Source organism: Numenius arquata, chromosome 24 (assembly GCF_964106895.1).
Source record: "Numenius arquata chromosome 24, bNumArq3.hap1.1, whole genome shotgun sequence".
NCBI classification, from domain to species: Eukaryota; Metazoa; Chordata; class Aves; order Charadriiformes; family Scolopacidae; genus Numenius; species Numenius arquata.
Window position 1 is genome coordinate 1,214,082 of NC_133599.1, and position 19,803 is coordinate 1,233,884.

At 54.3% G+C, this 19,803-nt stretch overlaps 1 protein-coding gene across 1 annotated transcript; it reads right to left on the minus strand.

The window, feature by feature from the left end:
* Positions 1 to 3,881: 3,881 nt before the first annotated feature.
* On the minus strand, positions 3,882 to 17,241 carry C24H6orf132 (chromosome 24 C6orf132 homolog). The gene is made up of 5 exons (XM_074163483.1): positions 17,094 to 17,241; positions 12,445 to 12,560; positions 7,505 to 7,580; positions 4,269 to 7,167; positions 3,882 to 3,987 (listed from the first exon to the last, which is right to left on the minus strand). Exons 1-5 carry the CDS (start codon positions 17,239 to 17,241, stop codon positions 3,882 to 3,884), a joined length of 3,345 nt encoding a protein of 1,114 aa, XP_074019584.1.
* Between the last annotated feature and the right edge of the window lie 2,562 nt (positions 17,242 to 19,803).

Below are 19,803 nucleotides of genomic sequence, written 5' to 3' on the forward strand. Positions count from 1 at the left end.
TCAATGCTTGTTGCCTTCACAGCTATCTGCGAGGGAACGGGAGACTTCTCTGGGTTTTGTGGCACGCTTACGCTGCCTGGATTACTTCACACGCTGTTCAGGTTTGGGGACACTGCTATCAGTACACTGTGGCTACAGCAAAAGCCTCAAGATGCCCACTACACACCTCCCTCCTGGAGAGCCAGGCTCTGTAACCAGGGCTGGATTAAAGAGAGGAAAATGGAAATAAATACAATTTTGAGGAGCAGAGAGAATAAGCCACTGAAGATGAGCCTGCCTTTTATGTTGCCGCTTGCATTGCTCATGCTGCATTTTTAATTTTAAGTACAACATTCTAGTTAGGACTTGCAAATAACTATGCCGGTTTCATTACTCATGAAAAGCTGAAAACCGAGCGCTATTTATAGAAGTGGCACAGGCTGAGCTGCACAGGCTCCTCTCCAGCCGGAACCCAGGGCTGTTTCCAGGGGGGCAGCTGCCCCTTCGCTCCTGGATCAGCCCCCTAAAAACCACTTAAATTGCCACAGGGTTTACATCAATGACTGGTAAGTAGGAATTGGGACTGAGCTGAAATTCTGGCCAGTTTGAGCTGTTTTCCTGTCCTTTTCATCTTACATGCAAAGATCTTCATCTTACAGTAGAGGGACCACTTAATACTAAATAAAGTCAGACCACACATGTAGCAAAACAATACGTCCAGACACATTTAATGCAAGAAGGTTGGTGTTCAATGGCAGTCATAAATAAGAGACTCTGTTCAACGCTTCACTGTAAAGCTATCGGTTACACTACGTTAGCAGTACTTGTGCGGCTGCAGGGAATAGCTTCAGTTGTCCGGAGACTGGAATGACCAAAGAGCAGGTTGGAGTGAGAGCGATTCCATCATGGGGCTCCAGGATTGCTTTCAGCCCTGAGACTGGGCTTTGTCCTGTTACTACCCCTCAGTTTCCTCTATTGCTAAATTCATTCAGTGAAAGCGAGCTGGGAAGAGGCGCAGGCAGAGGAATCGGACCCCGTTTATCTGTGCTGTCCTGACAGAGCGACCTGAGCCGGGAAGAGGGAGCAATTCCCCGGCCCCGAGCAGCCCAGCCATCCTCCCTCTTCATCAGGATTTAACTCTCCCCAGGAGCTCTGGCCGCCAACAGCTCTGACAGTGGGTTCTTTGTAACACCAGCAGTTCCCAGTGGCCCCGGCATAAATGGCTAGCTGTTACCGAAATACTAGAATGTTGCTTAAATGCATTCAAACGAAGCAGGGAGAGCCCAATGCGTTTAAAGAATAGAATGGTTCCACTGCTGAGAACATTCACACCAACCAGTTTCATGGCTGTGAGCAGAGTCCTCCCTGATTTAGTTACAGCTTGGCCCACTATGCATTCCCAGAATGGGTGTTCTTTGAATGAATAACGGCTCTATTTCATAAAACTGACTTATGTTATCGTGCTTCTAACATTTAATACAAACAAATACCCGTCTGCTCCACACTATATAAACACCGTATTACAACTATATATGAATTGTGTGTCTGGGTGAAATAGTAACTGTGAAATTCAAAGCAAGTGCCACCATTGGAGTTTCACATTTTGCTCTCAAAAAAACCACCACACAAACTTGTGTCGGGGATATGCTCAAATTTGGGAGAATTCTTGAGGGCACCCCCCCTCTTTCTAGGCAAAGTCAATCTTCAATTGAAGTCTCACAACAAGCCTTTAAATTTAAAGCTGCTTTTGAGAATTCATTTGCAATTATAACTTAATATTTGGGGAAAAAAAAAAAAAAGAAAAAATCAATTAGGTTGCAACATTATCAGAGAGGCTTCCTTGTTTTGTTTCAAGTTAAACTGGTGAAACTTCATCCAATACTGAAACAGGACCCTGCAGCCACTCAAACAGCATCACGGCTTTACTTCTACAGCTAAATAAGAATCCTCCAGATGCTCCTCACCTGGAGGAACTTCCATGTTTTAAGGGGCAGGGGGGGTATTCTACATGACACCAGCACAATACCCAGAGAGTTACTCCATAGTCACTTTTCTCCATAAACATCTTTCGTTTTTAAATCAACAGCCAGGTATTTAGAACCTGTTATTTCAATACTGGCTGGGGTGAGCACGAATGGAAATCTTCCAAGTCACTGTGACTTGCTGGCATAAAAATGTCCTTTGAATTAGCTATTAGACCGATTATAGTATTTGCATTTTCCTTTTATTCACAGCAGAGTAAAGTTCAGAGCACTTTGAAGCTGCTGCAATGTTTGAAACAGCTGTTAAATTATTAGGTAAAGTAGGAAATAACATAAAATGTAGAATGCCAAAGACATGACATTAACATCAAGATAACCTTTTTGAAAATTCCACTGTGAAGGAAAATTTGTCACTGAATTTTGAGTTGAACTGTAGAGCAAAATGTGGTTACACGCCCCCACAGACACATGCAGCGCGGGATCAGCTGGAGTGGAACTAACGATATTGTATAGGATTGAAAAGAGAAAGTGCTTTCCATAAAAAGTAGACTAATGTCTCAAAGTGCTTTCAGTTTGTCAGTGATTAGAAAACATTCTCTACAAGTTTTTACACTTATTTTACAGTGATTTTCAGCAAGTTTACCTCTGAGGAAGATTACATATTCCTAATTTTCGTTCAAACCTTTGGTCGGCTATCGTGAGACTGCACTGCTCGCCCTGTGGGACAGAACACCCTGGTATCTCCCACCCCAGCACACCCCGTCACTCGCTCCCCGGGGACGCTGGCAGGAGGCAGGGACAGGCTTGCTTTGGTGTGTCACCACAAACATTCCACACACCAGGAGCGTCAAATACTCTACAATCACAACAAAATTAACCTCCCAGTGCCCTGAATCAGACAAACTAAAGCCAAGTCTCAGTGCAACAGTGCATAAGGACTACGTGGCTTAGCTTTTGGAGGTGGGGTTTATGTGGGCATGAAGTGGCAAGAGACCCCTGGAGGAAAGCACCATGTTGTGGTGGGTCCCCGACACCTACCAGCTGACACAGGAAAAGAAGGATTGTTCAATGTCTTAAGGCTCCAAAGTGCTTTACAGCCACCCATCCAGGTCTCGCAGCCTTCTTCCATGAGGAAGAGTTACCAACAGAAACATTTCCAGTGGCCAAAAGGGGCAGGAAAGCAAAGACCTGTGCTCCCGGAGCCCCCCATGGTTGATCCCTGGAGAAAGGGGCTCAGACCTCGGTGGCGGAGCCGCCCCCAGCTCGGCAGGGCCAGCACTGAGAGCCAGGAGCTGTTTTTAAGGCATTGGCATAATTGATTTGCTCAAGGCTGTTGAAGGAGGTGGGGACAGAAGAGGAAAGGATCTGGACATCCTGAACTCTATTTCTATCCCATTGGCCTCACATTCTTATTTTAAATCCCCTACATTTAGCTATACACTGGCTTGCTTCCCTTATGCACATCTCCCAGCTGGTTTCTCCCCACTCCCAAGCATGTTGGATTTAAACCAATTAAAAAAACAAAACAAAACAAAACAAAACCCAAAACAAACTGAAAACAATCTCTCCAGTGGTGATGCTCTCTAAAGAGAACTAAGGATGCTTTTTGACTTTCTTAGAAGAACTATCAGGCTGCAATTTTGAAAATAACACAGGGGGGAAATAGGAGAAGGAAAACCATGTTTGCTCACGTAACAAGACAGCAGCCGGTCCTCTGTGGTAACTACTCTCCATGACAGTCTTTTGCAAGGAGTCCAAGTCCCAGATTCACTCCCCACCTTCTCCATCAGCAGTTTCAAGCAGTGTGTTTGCTGGATGGGCTGGGACCATCCCTGGTGCCCACAGAGGAGATGACAACCCACCCAGGCACCTTCTCTCCCTCTCCCAGCCGAAGGCAGTGGAGCAGCCCTGCGGAGAAGCCTATCGGTGGCCGCTCTGGTAGGCGTAGGAGATGGGCTGTCGTGCTCCGGGTCTGACCGTGAAGGTGTTGGTGGGTCCACCGTACTGCGGGCTGCCATGGGCAGGTCTGGAGGGAAAACAGAGAGAAAGTCACTGAAAGCTCAGGAAACTCTGGTTTTATTCCAAATTGCAATTTTTTTTTGTCTTCTGTTGGAGCAGGGCGACTTTCACATTGCCTCGTGCCTCCGTTCAGGAACACGGCAAGGAGCCAGGGTTATGGCTGGGAGCGGGGAGGCACCACAGGACAGTGACAGCCCTGGACCCAGGCAGTGGGACTTCTCTGGGGCTCTGCACCGCTCTGGGGCCACAGAGAGGACAGGGAAGGGCTCAGCTCAGGGGGACACATACCTGCTGGCTGCCACCGCGCTGGCAGGCAAGAAATCCCCGTTCTGCCCCTTGTACTTGGCGTCAGCCCCGGCGCTGCCGTACGGCGTGGCTTTCCCAGCGGCGTCCATGGACGTGCGCCTGCCCTGCGTGCTTGTGGGGCCGTTCCTCTGGGCAGGGCCCAGGCGGCGCACCCCCTCCCCGGCCGCGGAGCTGTATCCCCCGGGGCTGTAGGAGAGGGTACCCGTGGCCCGGGGGGCCGCCGCTGCCCGGGTGTAGGAGCTGTCGGGCTCCGAGACGTACAGGCGCTTCTTGATCAGCGGCCGGGGGTTCGGGCAGCGGCCAGAGTAACCGGCAGAGCTGCTGTAGTCTGGGTACTGGGGCGTGAAGTCGCCATTCCTCCTGCTCTTCTCTGAGGGCAGCGGGGCCGGGGGCTCACGGTTGCCCCCGTAGCCACGGCCGTAGCCGGGCCACCTGAAGTACCGCGGCGCCTCCGAGCCCTGGCTGCAGTCGGGGAAGCTGGGGCACTTGCGGTTCTCCTCCTGACTCGCGAGGGGCCCCTTGGCCTCGTCCGTCTCGTTGCTGAATTCGGGGGGCGGGGGGATAATCCCATAGTCCAGCGCCGTCTCCCCGTTCTCCTCCTCCTCCCTGGGCACACCATGGCGGGCTGGGCCGGGCTGGTTGGGTTGCCCAGACTCGAGGAGGCCCCGCAGCAGGCTGGAGGCAGTGGCCCGTCGGTGGCCAGGGAGACTCGGAGGCTGCGCCTCGGCCACCACCCGCACGTCCCGGCCCTGCTCCGAGGAGCTGGAGAAGGATGGAGGTTTGCTCCATCCTGACCCTGCTATACCCACCACGGGCGGCCGAGGCACCACGGTGAAGGAGTAGGGCTTGGACTCGTGGCGGTAGAAGCTGGTGGAGGTGGTGTCCGACGAGGCGCTGTTGAGTTTCAGGGGTGGCTTGGCCCGCAGCGCGGCTCCCACCTCACCACCCTGCCGGCCCCGCTGGGCACGCTGCCGGGCGGCCAGGAGCAGCGCCATGGGGGAGCCCCGCTCCACCCGCTCGCCCGTCACCGGGTGGATCAGCACCTCCTCCTGCCCGGCTCCCGAGGTGGCCGGTGGGCTCCTGGCCGTGCTGGTGGGGCAGGGCGGTTCGGCCGAGCCCGAGGCACACGGCGTTTCGGCTGAGCTGGCCCCAGCCTGGTGCACTTTGTACTGGAAGATGGCCGCGCTGGGCTGCGGTGCTGGGCTCTCTGCGGGAGAAGTGGGGGGCGAGGGGGATGTGGGAGCAGGGGGCTCCTCCGCCGGTCCCTGAGGTGGATCTGGGGGGCTCACGCGGCTGTTGAGGGACCCGGGAGCAGGGGTCAAGTTCTCCATGGCCTTGCTAGCGGCAGGAGCGGGATGGTCCTCGTGCCCCGTCTCATCCTTCTCCACTGCAGCCCCTGGTGCTGGGAGGGGGCTTGGGGCCGGTTTTGGCAGCACCAAGTCACCCGGGTCAGGGGAGCTCTTCCTCGGGTCAGGGGGGCTCTTCCTCATATGAGGGGTGCTGCTGCCATCCTCGGTGCCCTGCTTCTGGCTGCCGAGCCCCACAGCAGGTTTCCCTTCTTTCTTCATGTTCAGCACAGCCTCCAGCTCGTTCCTGATCTCCATCACGCTGCGGGTCTGCGGCGCAGGGCTGCTCTCTGGAGCGGGTAATGCTGCGCTGGGAGAGCCCCCCTTGGCACTGGGGGTGCTGCTAGGCACCTCTTTTTTCTTGCTCTCCCCTCCCGCGGGTACCCGCGTGTCCTTCCCAGCAGGTCCAGCCGGTTGGGGCCCGTTGAGACTGGGCTCACGGCTGCCGGGGCGGTCAGTGCCGCCGTCCGTGGGCTGGGGAGCAGCCGGCTTCTCCGCCGGCCTCTCCTCCCTGCGTGGGGAGCGCAGGAGGGCCGAGAGCTCGTGCCGCAGCCTGCTCAGGTTGCTGGCGTCCTTCCAGTCGTCCTCACTGGTGGGGTAATCTGGAGGGGGGAGCTCCAGGTCGTTCGCAGAGAGAGATTCAGATTTTGGAGGGGGGTCTCTCTCAGCTGTTTTTGGCTGGGGAACCTTCTCCATTTCGGAGCCTGGCAGCGGGGACCGGCGACCAGCAGGATTTGTGCCTTGGCTGAGCCCTGGACCTGGCTTGGGGCTCAGCGGTGGGGGTGTCAGCACAGCCGGCTTCGCGAGGGCCTGTCTGAGCGGGGAATTTCTCTGCTCAGCTTCTCCTCCGGCGTGAGCCTTGGCCGCGGGTCTTATGGTGAAGCATGGCGGGAGGGGAGGCCGGGCATGAGGTTGCTTGGGGAAGGGCTCCCGCCGGGCGGGCTGGCTGTCCTGCACGGGGATGGAGGAGGACCGGGCTGGGGCCGGGGGGGGCACCTTGAAGGACCTGGGGAAGGTGAGGTGGGGCTCGGGACAGTGCTTGGGCTGCAGACTCTCCTTTGGGCTGGGGGCAGCTGGCACCCCAGCCTCAGCCGGGCAGAGCGGCCCCTCGGCATCTGCCTGCCTGGTGTTCAGCACAGTCTCGGACTTCCACTTGGAGATGCTGGTGGTGAAGGGTGCTGGGGCCTGGCCGAGCTGAGAGGCACCCGGTGGGGCTGGTGGGATGAAGTCTGGAGGAGCCGGTGTGCCGGGGGAGGACAGGGCAGAGGCTGGAGGTGGCGGAGGTGCCATGGCAGGAGGTGGCGGCACCATCTCAGGTGGTGGCGGTGGTGGTGGAGGCAGCATATTGGGTGGTGGAGGGACTGGCGAGGCTGCAGGTGGTGGTGCGGGTGCTGGTGCCGTTGGAGGGGGTGGTGGGGGTACTGATGGTGGTGGAGGGATGTCTTCATCCAGGTCATCCCCCTCGAGAGCCTGTGGGCGCAGGTCCCCCACCGAGCTGTACATTCGGTAGTTCCCATTGATCTGGGAGCCAGAGCCTGCAAGGAAGAGCGAGAGCACCATGGTGTGAGCACCTTCTCCATCAGCACTGCGACAGCCAGCACCACGCCTGGCCAGCTAGCCTCCAGAAGCCAGTTTATTTTGCTCAGCAGCTGTCTAAAGCTTGCTGAACCGTAACAGCCACTATGCCTCACCCCGTAGAAATGAATTCATTTTCAATGACTTCAAAAAATAATTAATAGTAGGGTCTATTTTAGCATGAAAATCTCATGATCAGACTGTCTGCTCCAGAGCTCGGAACACGCATGTCCCCCAAGGGCACGGTACTGCTGAGCACTCAGCACCGTCCCGGACTCAGCAGAGGAGATTCCTTACCAAGTGCTGCTTTTTCCTCAAAGTCTTCTGGCACCGACGGCGTTGGCACAGCCACCCCGTGGGATTCTTGGGCATTCTGCAATAGTTGAGAGATCGGAGCTGTTAGTTTTATGCCCAGGGTATCAGAGCAGAGTGCTGACAAGCAGGCCCTAGCCTGTATAGCTGGTAATTTGTTTACACAAACAGGAGCCTGACAGGGTCCGGGGCTGTTTCCGAGACACTCAGGTCCCTGCGGTAGCTGCCGTTGACAGGGCTGAAGGGGACGAGTCTCCACTTGTGATCAAGGCTGCTCAAGCTACGGACACAGCTCCCATGTGCTAGTGAGGGGCAGAGGGGCTGGCGAGGAGCGCAGCTTCGTCACCCCCAGCCTCAGGGCTCCCCAGCGTGAGTTTCTCACCATTCACCTACCAAGCAAATTTAATAGCTCCCATGGGTTTTGTGGGTTCTGCTCTCCAGCCCACGCTGCAGCCACGTACACGCCGCACCGAAGTCCCAGACAGTCTTCCAGCTTTTTGGGAAACCGGCACCAGCAGATCTGAACGCTCTGGGGAGAACTGCTGCTTGTGTGGTTTGTGTTTCACTCTCAATTACTCCCTTTGCATTCATGCTGAAAACTCAGCAGTGCATTTAGGTGGTGCAGGACCGTGCAATTTAGCAGCCTACACATTTGCGAGGACGCTTACAGCCAGGGCGCTGTGGCTAATTGCAGCCACCCATGGTGAGATATTCATGGCACGCTGACTCGCCCGCAGCGCTCACCAGGGCTGCCTGGTCCCCCTGCCAGAAGCAGAAAGCCTCTCCTTTCCTCCCGTGACTCACCGCTTTGACTGCTCTGCAGAGGGACTGGAATTGCTCACACAACGTACACTAACGCGCCCACGTCCCAAACGCAAACCGATGCTGAATCAGGCTGGCAGCACGGACGTCAGCGACCCAGGCAGTGGCCTGGGCTTTCGCATACCAGCGCTGGGAGAGACCCATAGCAAGGGAATAACGCCCCACGAGCTCGCAGACCCCACGGGCAGTGTCAGGGACACACTGCCCCGTTCCCAGGCTCCGGGGCCCACCCTCTTGCACTCCTGCTCACCCCAGCAGCTGTTTGCACTAGCTGTTAACAGCCCTTGTGCGAAGGAAACGTTATCCTGCCATCAGCCCCACCGCTCAGTGCGGGTTCTCTGCACACAAAAGCCTAGATAATGATTGAGCCCCTGCCCTTTGCCTTTCACTGGCATTATCACAATTTTTACAAGAGAGTCCTGTAGGATTCCAAAGTCTCCTCGATCAAAGGTCAAGCTGGGTTTATGCGGCCAGCCCCATCCGGGGCTCCCATTAACATCACACACCGTCCTGGGCGCAGGGAATGCAGGAGCTGCTGGGGCAGAGCTGAACAGCAGCCTGGGCTCCTTCAGGAGAGCCCTGGAATCCCCCAGCTTTCGACAAACTAAGAAAACGCACATGCTTTGCTTGCAAGGTCCATCACCCTGCAGATGACCAGAGATCCTTGATAGCCACAAGGGAATGAGCCGGTTACTGGTGGCCCAGGAGAGAGAGAGTGAGAATTCACACTCCTGGAATCATACAACTGATGAGAGAACTTGGTGCTGGTGGAGAAGCCAAGATCTAACAGATCTGTTAGTATCAGACAAGGTGAGCCTTATAGCCTCATGTAAGGCCTCCTTACTGGTCCCAAAGATACCGTGCAACACAAAGGAAAGATCCTTAACTTCAGCTGAAAGCCAGAGGGAAGACAAAGGCTAACACAGGCACTTCCAGACCCGCTAATGAAATTGTCCAGAGCAATGAGATACCAAAAAACCACAAAGAAGAAAACCCAGCAATTCTCATTTGCTATGGAAATTCATTGCTGCCAGTCTCCAGAGCACACTGAGGATACCTGCTCATTTACAGGGAAACAAAGATGTCTGGGCACTGAGTTAAAAGCAGTATATGCATCACATGTCTGGATAGGAGTAGCAAGGGAATGGCAGTCGGAAGAGATCTATGCAAAGCTGGAGGAAACGAGTCCACATTTCATAAACGAGCAGTAATTTTGGACATGTCATTCCAACAGGTCCTAAAAACTGGGCAAGCCTGTTTCACCCCAAAAATTTCTGTTGCAGTTGCTAATGCTCAGCATCTCTCTCAAAACCCACCCATCCTCACGTCACGGGCTGGCCTCTACTATGGAAAGCATCTCCAGTACGCTGCCAGCCTCCAGAGATGACGGGAAAGATTGTTCCCCTCTGCTGTGTTTGCCGGGGTGCGACCAGCCCAGCAAAGCTCCAGCTGATTCAGAGCAGGCTGCTGGGCTGGGGTGGTGCACCAGGAACCGGCATTTCCAGTTTGTGGTACCTGCATCAGATTTATTTGTGCGGAGGATCCCTTTGAGGGGAGCTTTCACTGCAACCACCAGGAATCGCTTTTCAGTGCTGGAACAGAGTTAGGTGTCCCCTGTTCCCAATGAAGGGGAGCCTGCCCATCCTGGTCTCTCAGGAGCCCATGCTTCCCACCCGTTAAATCATTGAATCCCAGCTTGGAAGGGACCTCAAGGATCACCTGTTTCAACCTTTCTTGGCAAAAGCATGGTCTAGACAAGACGGCCCAGCACTCTGTCCAGTTGAATCCTAACAGTGTCCAATGCTGGGGAATCTGCCGCTTCCCTGGGGAGATTATTCCAGTGGCTGATAGTTCTCATTGTGAAAAATCTTCCTCGTGTCCAATTGGGATCTCCTCTGGAGTAATTTGTACCCATTACCCCTGGTCTTTTCCATGTGGCTCCTTGTAAAAAGGGAGTGTCCATCTTCTCTGTAGCCACCCTTTAAATACTGGAACACGGTGATAAGGTCTCCCCTAAGCCTTCAGAAAAGAACCAACCCAATTCTCTCAGCCGTTCCTCATATGAGGGAAAATGAGCCAGGTTTGAGGCTGCCCCTTAAAAAAAAGGTGTCAAAATGTATCTGCTTTGCACGCTGGGATCTCAGGGAGGCCAAGGATTTCTCCAAATTTGAAGCGCTACCCCAAAACTCCTTGTTTTGAAGCAGAGCTAGGGAAGTTTGGCGGTTAACTCCAGGAATTTATTCCCCTAGGATGCCAAAGCTCTGCCTGAACCCGGGAAGTGGGGCGGGCAGGGGGAGGTGGTGGTACCCGAGAGGCAAGCAGCGAAGCCCCCTCTCCTGCAATGCCTCGGGGCGGCCGAGGGCCAGGCGGTTTGGGGGGCAGGACACCGATCCGGGGGGCAGGCACTGATCCATACGGGGAGAGCTGCCGGGCAGGGTGTGTGCATCCTCCTGACTCACTGCTCCTCAGCCTCCCCCCCCAGCGCCCGAGAGCGGGTGGGTGGAAAGAAAGGGTTAAGGCGGGAGCTGCAGAACAGCCCAGTGCAAATATGCATGTGGCAGCAGAAGTGTCTGTGCCAAATCACATCATAACCAAACCTCATCAAAATAATGCAAATATACAACACAGACTGGTCCTTAAAAAAGCGTTGCTCGTTCCTACTAATTTCTCCAGCTAAACCTGCTACTCTTGGAAGAGAAGCACAACGAGAGGGACCCTCACAAGGGCAACTGAGGGGAATAAAGCCCCAGGGCTGGCTGTGCTTCTGTGGGCAGCAGAATAGCACCGTGGCTGGGTGACAGCCCTTCGTATTTATCCCAGGGACATCTGCGATGTGTATTCCTCTACCACATACACTTCCACTAGTAAAACATTCGAAAGCTCAAAAACATACGCAAAAGGCTAGTTAGACTCAAAAAACCTGGTAATACGGGGTGCCAACTCTGGTTGCACACCCAAGCCTGTGCTACCAGAGAGGAGTTTCTCAGGCACCAGCCCTACAGTTACTGGACTGGGAGCCCAGGTGAGATTTTTCACCCACTGTGATCTTTTGGATGGCATCACGGAGGGCACAACTCCTTTGTAGAACCTGGGTAACCCCATACCTTCCTAATGATGCTCTCTGATAGATAAATAAACTCCCTCTCCCGCCCAGTTGTCCTCCAAATGACACCTGCACAACCCCATTGACTCCTAATTGCACCTGGGTGACACCAGACCAGCCCATTTTCTGCTGTAGGTGATGGCCGCTCTAAAGGACAAGGATGTATGAGGAAAAACATCCCCTGCTCTCAGAGAGGATTTTCTTGTCAAGACCAAGGGCTTTTAAGTGTTTTACTGTCTCCGCTGACCTTCAGTGACCCGAGTGCATCACTGCAGCTTTAGCTATTGCCATCTCCAAAGCATCCCTGAGCAATCATGCGCTCTGCTGTACTCTTCAGGGGATAAGACCTTTGCAAAGGTGTGCTAGGTGGAGGAGGAAAGCTTGCTCAGCACATGCGGCAGCAGAGCCTCCAAGCCAGCAACGAGCACGTGTAACTTCTGGAGTCCCAGCTGCGTTAAAGCCATCTCTGGGTCCAGCTGAGCTGGCACTTGCCGCTTCAGTCCCTGCATCCGGCTGCTGCTGGAGCACCGGCAGCTCTGCCGGGAACGGCGTCCCTCATATTGAGATTGGAAAAAAACCCAAGCTCTGCACAGGCACCTGCTGCATCGCCTCCTCCTCCCCTGCTGTAGACAGGGCACAGCTTTGCTACTGCTCTCTCCAGCAACTCGCCTGATCCAGGGAGAGATACCGCCAGTAGCGGTTAGATAAAATGCAGTGCAAGCCCGATCTATCATCTACACGCTCAGCAAATTTTTTTTAATTGAAAATACAAGACTGATGATGCTGACGTCTCTCGCCCGAGCATCTTGCCTATGTCCAACACAAGCCTTGAACTCAGATCACCTCCTAATCCCTCGTATCCAGCATCATTACAGAGTGGTTTTACTTTTCATTTAATTTCTCCCCCGAGGTAGAGGAGGGGAGCAGCCAGCCCAGCTGGTTCTGGGCACCAGTTACATGCGCCGCCGTAACGAATCCCAGCGGCGAGACGGATACTCACAAGGGGTAAAAAAGTCAGCAGCGGCCGGACTCTCGGACGAGGTTTAAGCGTTGCTGTGCCAGAGTCAGTCATTGTCCCAAAGCGATTGTCACCATAGTACACTTCAATCACATCACCTGTGGGGAAGAGAAGACTGTTAGCAGCAGCACTGCATTCGAGGCAACAGGAAAAAAAAACCACTGGATGCCACCTCATTTTAAAAAGCTCTGTGAAATATCTGCTGTATCATCTCCCAGGGATGGGCAAAACCCATCAGATTCTGAGGAGTATCGGGGTGTTTTGGAGCAGAGTTGAAGATGGGAGGAGAAAGGTCCCAGGTGAGTGGGACACCCGGGCAGGCGCTCCAGCCCTGACACATGCCCACAAGGTACAGAGACCCTTCCCGGAGCTCCGGACACTGGAGTTCAGAGAGCACAGATGTCAAGTCTATTCCGAAAGGCTTATTTCTAATTGTAGCTAACTTAAATTTACCTCAGGAGGGTCAAAATTTAGCACGAGCACTTAATTCACTCCCCACTCTTAAGTTCAGGGAAGGAATATGCACCAGGATCAGCTCTTCACAGCGCCAGGAGGCTCCGACCCGCAGGAGAGCAGGAGGTGGGTCCAGGGCCGGTGCCCGCAGAGGTGACACAAACCAGATCGTACGCGTGAGCAGGATCTGGCCTCGGCCGATCCCTCAGCGGCTGGAGTCGAGGGGGAGGCAGCAGCGGAGTCTGACCACCAACCACAGCAACCAGAGGCAGAGCTCCTGCCCTTCCTCCCCTGCTGACCATCAAAGGTTGCCATCAAAACCCAGAGCTAATTACAGGTTCTTCACTCAGCCCTATCACAACAACAGGTCCCTGTCACTTATGCAGCGGAGAGGGACAGCGGGGGCATCCCTGACCCCCGGCTTGTGCCGAGCAGGACCAGGGCAAGCAGAGGGGAACGGCTCACTGCTCTGCCCGGACACCGCGATGGAACTGGGACATGCAGAGGCTCCCCGAGGAAGTGTTTTCCCTCCACGTTCTGCTGCCAGCAGCCAAAGGAGGTGCCACAGCTGTGGATGGACCCCCCCAGCACCCACAGCATCCTTCTGCACGCTGCAGGGGCAATTTGTCCCCGACCCTGCTGCGATTGGCACTGCAGGACAAGTCACGCTGGCCACTGCACTGTCACGCTTCAGCCTGCCTTACGGAAAAAGGCTCTGAAGTAGTCATTTCTTCCCACAAAATACTACTCTGAATGGAGACGCCACGGCAGAAAGCGGCCACCGAGCCCCAGCATTACGCGCAGGAGGAGCCACCAGGTACTCCCAGTTCCCAGCCCTGTGCTTCCACCTTCAACCACACCTTTTGGGCCGGTTTATTTCTGACAGTGAATAAAGCTCATAAAATTAGTTTAATTACGTTCTTTGTGTCTGATTAACAGCATGAATTAACAAGCAGAAGCACTGAAGCATGTAAACCCCACCTTGGCTGGAAGGAGATACACAAATAATTCGTAGCCAAGGAGACCAACATTAAAGGAAAAGTGAGGGTTTGAGGAAGGGGGGGGGAATTGTTGCAAAATGGCTCTGATCAGAGAGAAAACTCTGCAGGAGTGTTCCCACCTAACAGAATTCCAGAGTGGTTTCAGTGCGAAAGAAGAAGCAAACAACCTCTCCCTCCGCCCCAAAACACAAACACCGAGAAGTAAACAGCTTTTTTTTTTTTTTTTTCCCCGCTTTAAAAAGTTTGGGAGCAGTCCTTGAACCCGAGCCCATGCTACAGTGTGAAGCACAGACACGGTTTCTGTCAGGTGCCGTACAGCATTAACAGGCGCGGAGCAGAAGGTGAGGGTTGTGTAAGCTCCGCACACAGGCGGAGGGGCTGGGCTGCCTTTCCAAACCTCCGAAACCCACAGGCAGCGCGTGCCAGAGGAGTCCCCGAGACTCTGCAAACAACCAGTCACTGCCACAGCGTCCCCTCTCCCTCCTGCACATCCCTCGCTGCCCCAAGGGACAGCCTGTGCCCTCCAAACGCTGGGGTCCCCAACCCACCATGGGCTGCCATGGCACATAGCGGTGGTTGGTCTCTGCCCTCCTTGGACGGGCAGAGATGAAGCAAGAAGCTCCCTTCAAAACAGAGTTTAGTAAAAGAAAAAAAAGAAAAGCGAGCAAATGTTTGTGTATGTGTGTTCCCACAGAAGAAAACCACTTGCATGAACACCTGGAATGAAGAACCTGACCACGCCAGGGGCTGGGCATGAGCTACCTCAGCCTCTGCTGAAGTTATGGGTTTGGAGGCAGATGAATTCCACACAGCCTTGAAACGCGCCACCGAGTCCAGCAAGCACGTCAGCTCTTCCTTTCTCCCACCATCTACACCACAAGTTGCCCTGGGATACACCCAGGAGTATCCATCATCCTACCACTGTGCTTACAGTCACAACTTTCCCTCCCTTATCCCAAGCTTCTCCCACTACAAGGGATTCTTTACAAAAAAGGACATTTTCTTCAGCTTTCAAAATACTAATCAGCCTGTACTTCAGTTAGTGTGGTCCTACCAACAGGTGAGCACCTCCCTGCCTGAGAGAGACCCAAGCTGGAGCAGGAGCTGCTGGAGTCCCGAGGACAGCTGAGACGGCAGCAAATTGTTATTATTTTTGCATAACCCCTTGGGTGACCCCACATTCGGCGAGCGAGCAGCAAGAATTAATACAACATCAGAGTCTGGATTCAGACAGCTTTGTGGAGCTGCGATAGAGCAGTTCAGAGCCCTGAAATGATGAGAGTTTTATATTAAACTAGACACCAGGTAAACTCAGTGAGAAACTGTATTAAAGATCACAAGGTCTTTGATCCTAGATTACTAAGCATCACTAACCCGAATGCATTTAATTAAAGTAAAATGAAGTGCTTGTAGTTGTGTTTTCTTTGCTAGATAAACAGGACTTGCCTGCTAAGAGCCTGTCACCAGTAAGACCTGTGCTCTGCCAGCTTGGTTTCCTGGAAGGAGGGATGGGGAAAACACACCTTCGGAGGCTGTTGGACGCAGCTGGCCCCAACTATGCTTTGGCCACTTTTTGACATACAACCTGTTCTGGAGATGTTTGCGTCCTCTCAGCCATGGGAAATAAAATAAACAACCTACAACACATGCAATGGAACTTCTTCCTACTTGAGGGTTGCATCACCTGGAGTAGGCGTAGCAGGTTTGACGCTGGGGTATCCACAGCTCACAGCGAGGAGGCGGCATCAGTCACTATATTCAGGAATCTCTGAGTCAGTGACATGCAAACCTACACCCATTCCACATTGCTTCACTGGTGTTTACTTTGTATGAAAAACTAAGGTGGGGATTAGCAGAAGCAGTGGACTCCTTTTGGCAGCAGCGATGGCATGAAGCTATGCAGCAAATATTCAAGAGACAGAGCCAGGGATGGGGCTTCCCTGGGTAAGACGGTGGCACCAGGGAAGTCAGGATACGATAGGACCTGCCCCTGGACTGTGTAGCTGTGACCACGCCATTCCTCACGACGAGCCCACACCTCACACACGCTACTCCAACCATGGTCACCCAGCTTCTGTATGTCACACTACCCTACACAAATTACACATAAATATATATAAATGCCAAGAGGATGCTAAGGAGTGATTCAGCAGCTTTTATTTGCGCTCAGATTTCAAGGACTCCTGGCTTTTACTTAGCAAGCTGATCCGCACGGCAGTTCCCCACACCTGAAAGGAATGCCTTTGTACTGCAATTGCAGCCACGGAAATCAGGCTTGTAATGAGCAGACACAGGGACTTTTTTTTTTTTTTTTTTTAAATCCAAACCACATCAGAGGGAAGCTTGAATCCTCCTCAGATTTACAACAGTTAGAAATCAGCAATTTTCCTTTTGTGTTTAAGAGTTGCATGAAACTCTCCGTCACATTTTCATTTTATCTTAGTTTCACCAGCGTGGCCTGCAGGGTGTAACCACCTTGCAATAGCTTTAATGGACACTGCTCCCACATGGCACAGCTCAGCAAGCGGCGCTTCCATTTCTAAGCTCGGAAGCGTTCGTTGGAATCTTACAGCCACCAAACTCCATCCACAAACTGCTATCTTTTATCTACCTGGCTCCATTACTATTAACTTGGCTCCCTCCTACATGAGCCTCCGGGGCACAGTATTGCAATTAAACCCACAAAGAAATACAAATAAATCCTGCAGGAATACGCAACCCTCGACTCCCCCCTCGCACAAAGTCAAGAAACAGGTTTACAGGTAAATAGCTAGAACCTGGGAAGGCGCAGATCAGACATGGCGTGGGAACGAGGTGGAAGCAATAAAACAGATTCCCAACTATTTATCAGCCGGCTTCGGTCAAGTTTGACTTCCCGGAGCGGATCACGGCCCCGTGAGGGCACCGAGCCGGCCCCAGCCCGCGGGTGCGGAGCCTCCGCGCCCTCCCCGGCGCCCGGAGCGCTCGCCAGCCCGCGGAGCGCAGGCTGGAACTCGCCCTTCGGTGGCCCAGCCCTGCCAAACGCCTCCCGGAGTTGCCCAACCGGGCGGCGAACGAGCCACCGCCGCTCCCCGGCCCCGTCCGACCCCTCGGCCCGCCGGCCCCGTCCCCCGGCCGGAGCCCCGTCACCCCGGGTTCCCAGCGGCAGCCCCGGGGCGGGAGAGAGGGGACACTGACCGGTGCCACCCGCGCTGTCCGAGGTCACCTCCTGCGTGAAGATCCAGGGCGGGTTGGTGGCGAAGAGGGAAGCGGCGGCGGGGCTGGCGTGCCGCTTGCCGAAGAGGCGGCTGAAGGTGCCCTGCACCGAGTGCTGGTGCTTCTTCATCCTGCCGGAGCTGCCGCTGCCCCGCGCTCCCAGCCGGGCAGCCCCGCCGCGGCGGGCCGGGGCCGCTGCCGGGGCGGCTGCGGGGCGGGGGCGGGCCGGGCCGGTCCCACCTTCCGCCCCTCCTTCCTCCCAGGTGCCTCCCGGGGCCGCGCAGCCGCTCCCGCCCTGCCCGGCGGAGGGAACCCCCGCGGGGCTTTATCGGCAGGGACGGCCCGGGGGGGGTCCCCGGAGGGCTCGGCCCGAGGGGCTTCTGCAGCCGCGGGGGGGTGTCCCCGGGCCGCCGGCTGCCAGCCCCTTCCCGCTGGTGGGGAGCGCGGGTGAGACCGGGCGGGACAAGATAAACCTGGAGGGTCAGCGGGGTCCGCAGGGCGGATGAGCCCGTAGACCCCCGTACAGCCTTTGGGTTGGCAAAAGGGGTCGGGCTGACACGGGCCGCTTTGGAGTTGCCACGCAAACTTACAGAGTGGCGAGACAAGGCGGTCACCAGTATCGTCAGGGTCCACGAAAAACTGGTGGATGATTACGAATATCGTGATGCTCAGCGGGCGATACAAGCCAGGGGCTGTGACTAGGTGGACGGGCCACCTTAACTAACCCGGAAAAGGAGCGTATATCTGGTATATGTGCTCAATAAATAGCTGAACACCTGACTCCTCTTAAAAAGCCCCGACACAACACAAACTATCGATCTTTTCAAGCTGGCCGTATGCTGAGCATTTAGGTGTGAGAGTTTTGGTCTCTTTCTCTCCCGTGTTTATCTGCTTTTTCTCCTGCTGCTGTCACCCTGACCCGAGGGCTGGGCTCCCCGGCCCCACGGCTTTCTGCTTGTGCGGTGCCTGAAGTCGCTGTGTGAGATCTGCTGGTGTCCTTGCAATACAAGGAAATGTCAGCCGGAGCCAGGGGAAGCCGAAGTGCGATCCTTTCCCTCTGCCGTGCGTATGCCAGGAAGCAAATTAGCACTGAGGTTTTAGGAAGCCTCTTACTAAGCATTAACCCCCCCCCCCATCCTCCACGTGTATGAGCCCCTCTGCAGATCCCTACGGGCTTCGCTAGGACTGTGCACCACCAGAAACATCTCCCTGTCCAATGCGACCTGCCTGGTACTAGGGTTTGGGGTTTTTTTGATGCAAAACCTTAAAGACAGTGGGACTTGACCCCAAATCATTTCTTGTTTGAGGTACAAAAGCAAGTCTCTAGCATTGCCTACAATCTCCTGTGTCATACGAGTAAAAATTGGGAGTTAATGGGTAACATCGGTTATTAATAAATGCTGGGATTTCTGGAGAACTTTAAACCCACAATAGCTGTGGAAACATTAACTGAAACACAGCTTCAGGGTAAGGTCATCCTGTCTTACATCTGTTTCTATTTCCACCACATTTTGAGAGTCAAAATCATATAGTCTGCATTTTTCAGTGATAAATATCACTTATTTAATCACTTTGAAGTTATGCTTTTCACAACCTCTTCTTGCCACAAAGTACAAATTAGGGCAACACATTCAATCACCCGTCAACAATGAAAAAAGAGCACGTTCTGGTATTTCAAAAGGAAAATCTAATCACAAAATAAGTTGTCAGGCAGCAGAGAATTAACATGAAGGGCAAACAGGGGGAAAGAAAAGCAGAGTTAAAATGTGGTACCGTGTAGATTCAAGGCTGTGGTTGTAATATGGGGGTTACAGTTATTTACGACAGTTTCCAGAGCCTTTAGCCCGCTCTGCAGACGGGCAGCTCCGTCCCGGAGCCGCTCCCGAGATCCGCTGGAGGAGCAGCAGGTGATGCCGAAGGGACGGCTCCGTGCACAAGGCCTACAATTAGTGGGACTCGCGCCCTTTCCGACAGTTATCTTAACTGCTGTTAGAGCCAGACGGGGAAAGGACACAGCCCTGCGGAGGTCTGCAGGAGGGTGACACCTGCACGCCCGGAGCTCGCGGCACAGGGGACAGGGGATGGCAGTGAAGGGCAGTCCTGCCTGCAGATAAGAGCGTTATAGGATGGAAACTGTGAGACAACATCCCTCCTGAGAGCGGTGCTGGAGCCAGCTCTTTGCGGGGACCCACCTACCCGAGCCCCAGTGGTTTAAAGAAAATTCCCTGGTACCTCTCGAAAGCAGGAATCAGATGACGCGAAGGACCTGCCCGCTACTGGAAAGACAAAGGACACAATATCTTTGCAAGACAGGCAAGGCATTACGCGCTCGCTGCTACTGACAGTTCTTGCCTGAACACACTGAACAGGGTATACAGAGAGACAGAGTCAAGGAAAAGGGGAAGGAGAAGAGGAACTATTTTAAGAAGAGAAGCCAATAAAATCCCGTGGAATGAGAAAGCCTGGGCTGGTGCACGAAGGCGTCCCACAAAATGTCATTAAAACAAAGAGACTTCAAAGGGTCGATGCTCTGCGGGAAGGGGAGAGCGTGACTCAGCTCGGCGGTGTTCCTCTGCCCCGGGGCAGGGGCAGGGGGATGCGGAGCAGCTCCGGGGGCGGTGAGCTGTACCCGGAGCCACCCCACCAGCGGTGGGTTTGCCTCACCCTGGGTGGTGAGCATAGGACAACACAC

Coding starts and splice junctions, on each gene's coding strand:
- C24H6orf132 (XM_074163483.1), bottom strand. CDS start 17,241: ATGAAGAAGCACCAGCACTCGGTGCAGGGCACCTTCAGCCGCCTCTTC. Junction 7,581..12,444: donor TGCTGACTTTTTTACCCCTT/GTGAGTATCCGT, acceptor CAACTATTGCAG/AATGCCCAAGAATCCCACGG. Junction 3,988..4,268: donor AGCGCGGTGGCAGCCAGCAG/GTATGTGTCCCC, acceptor TTTTCCCTCCAG/ACCTGCCCATGGCAGCCCGC.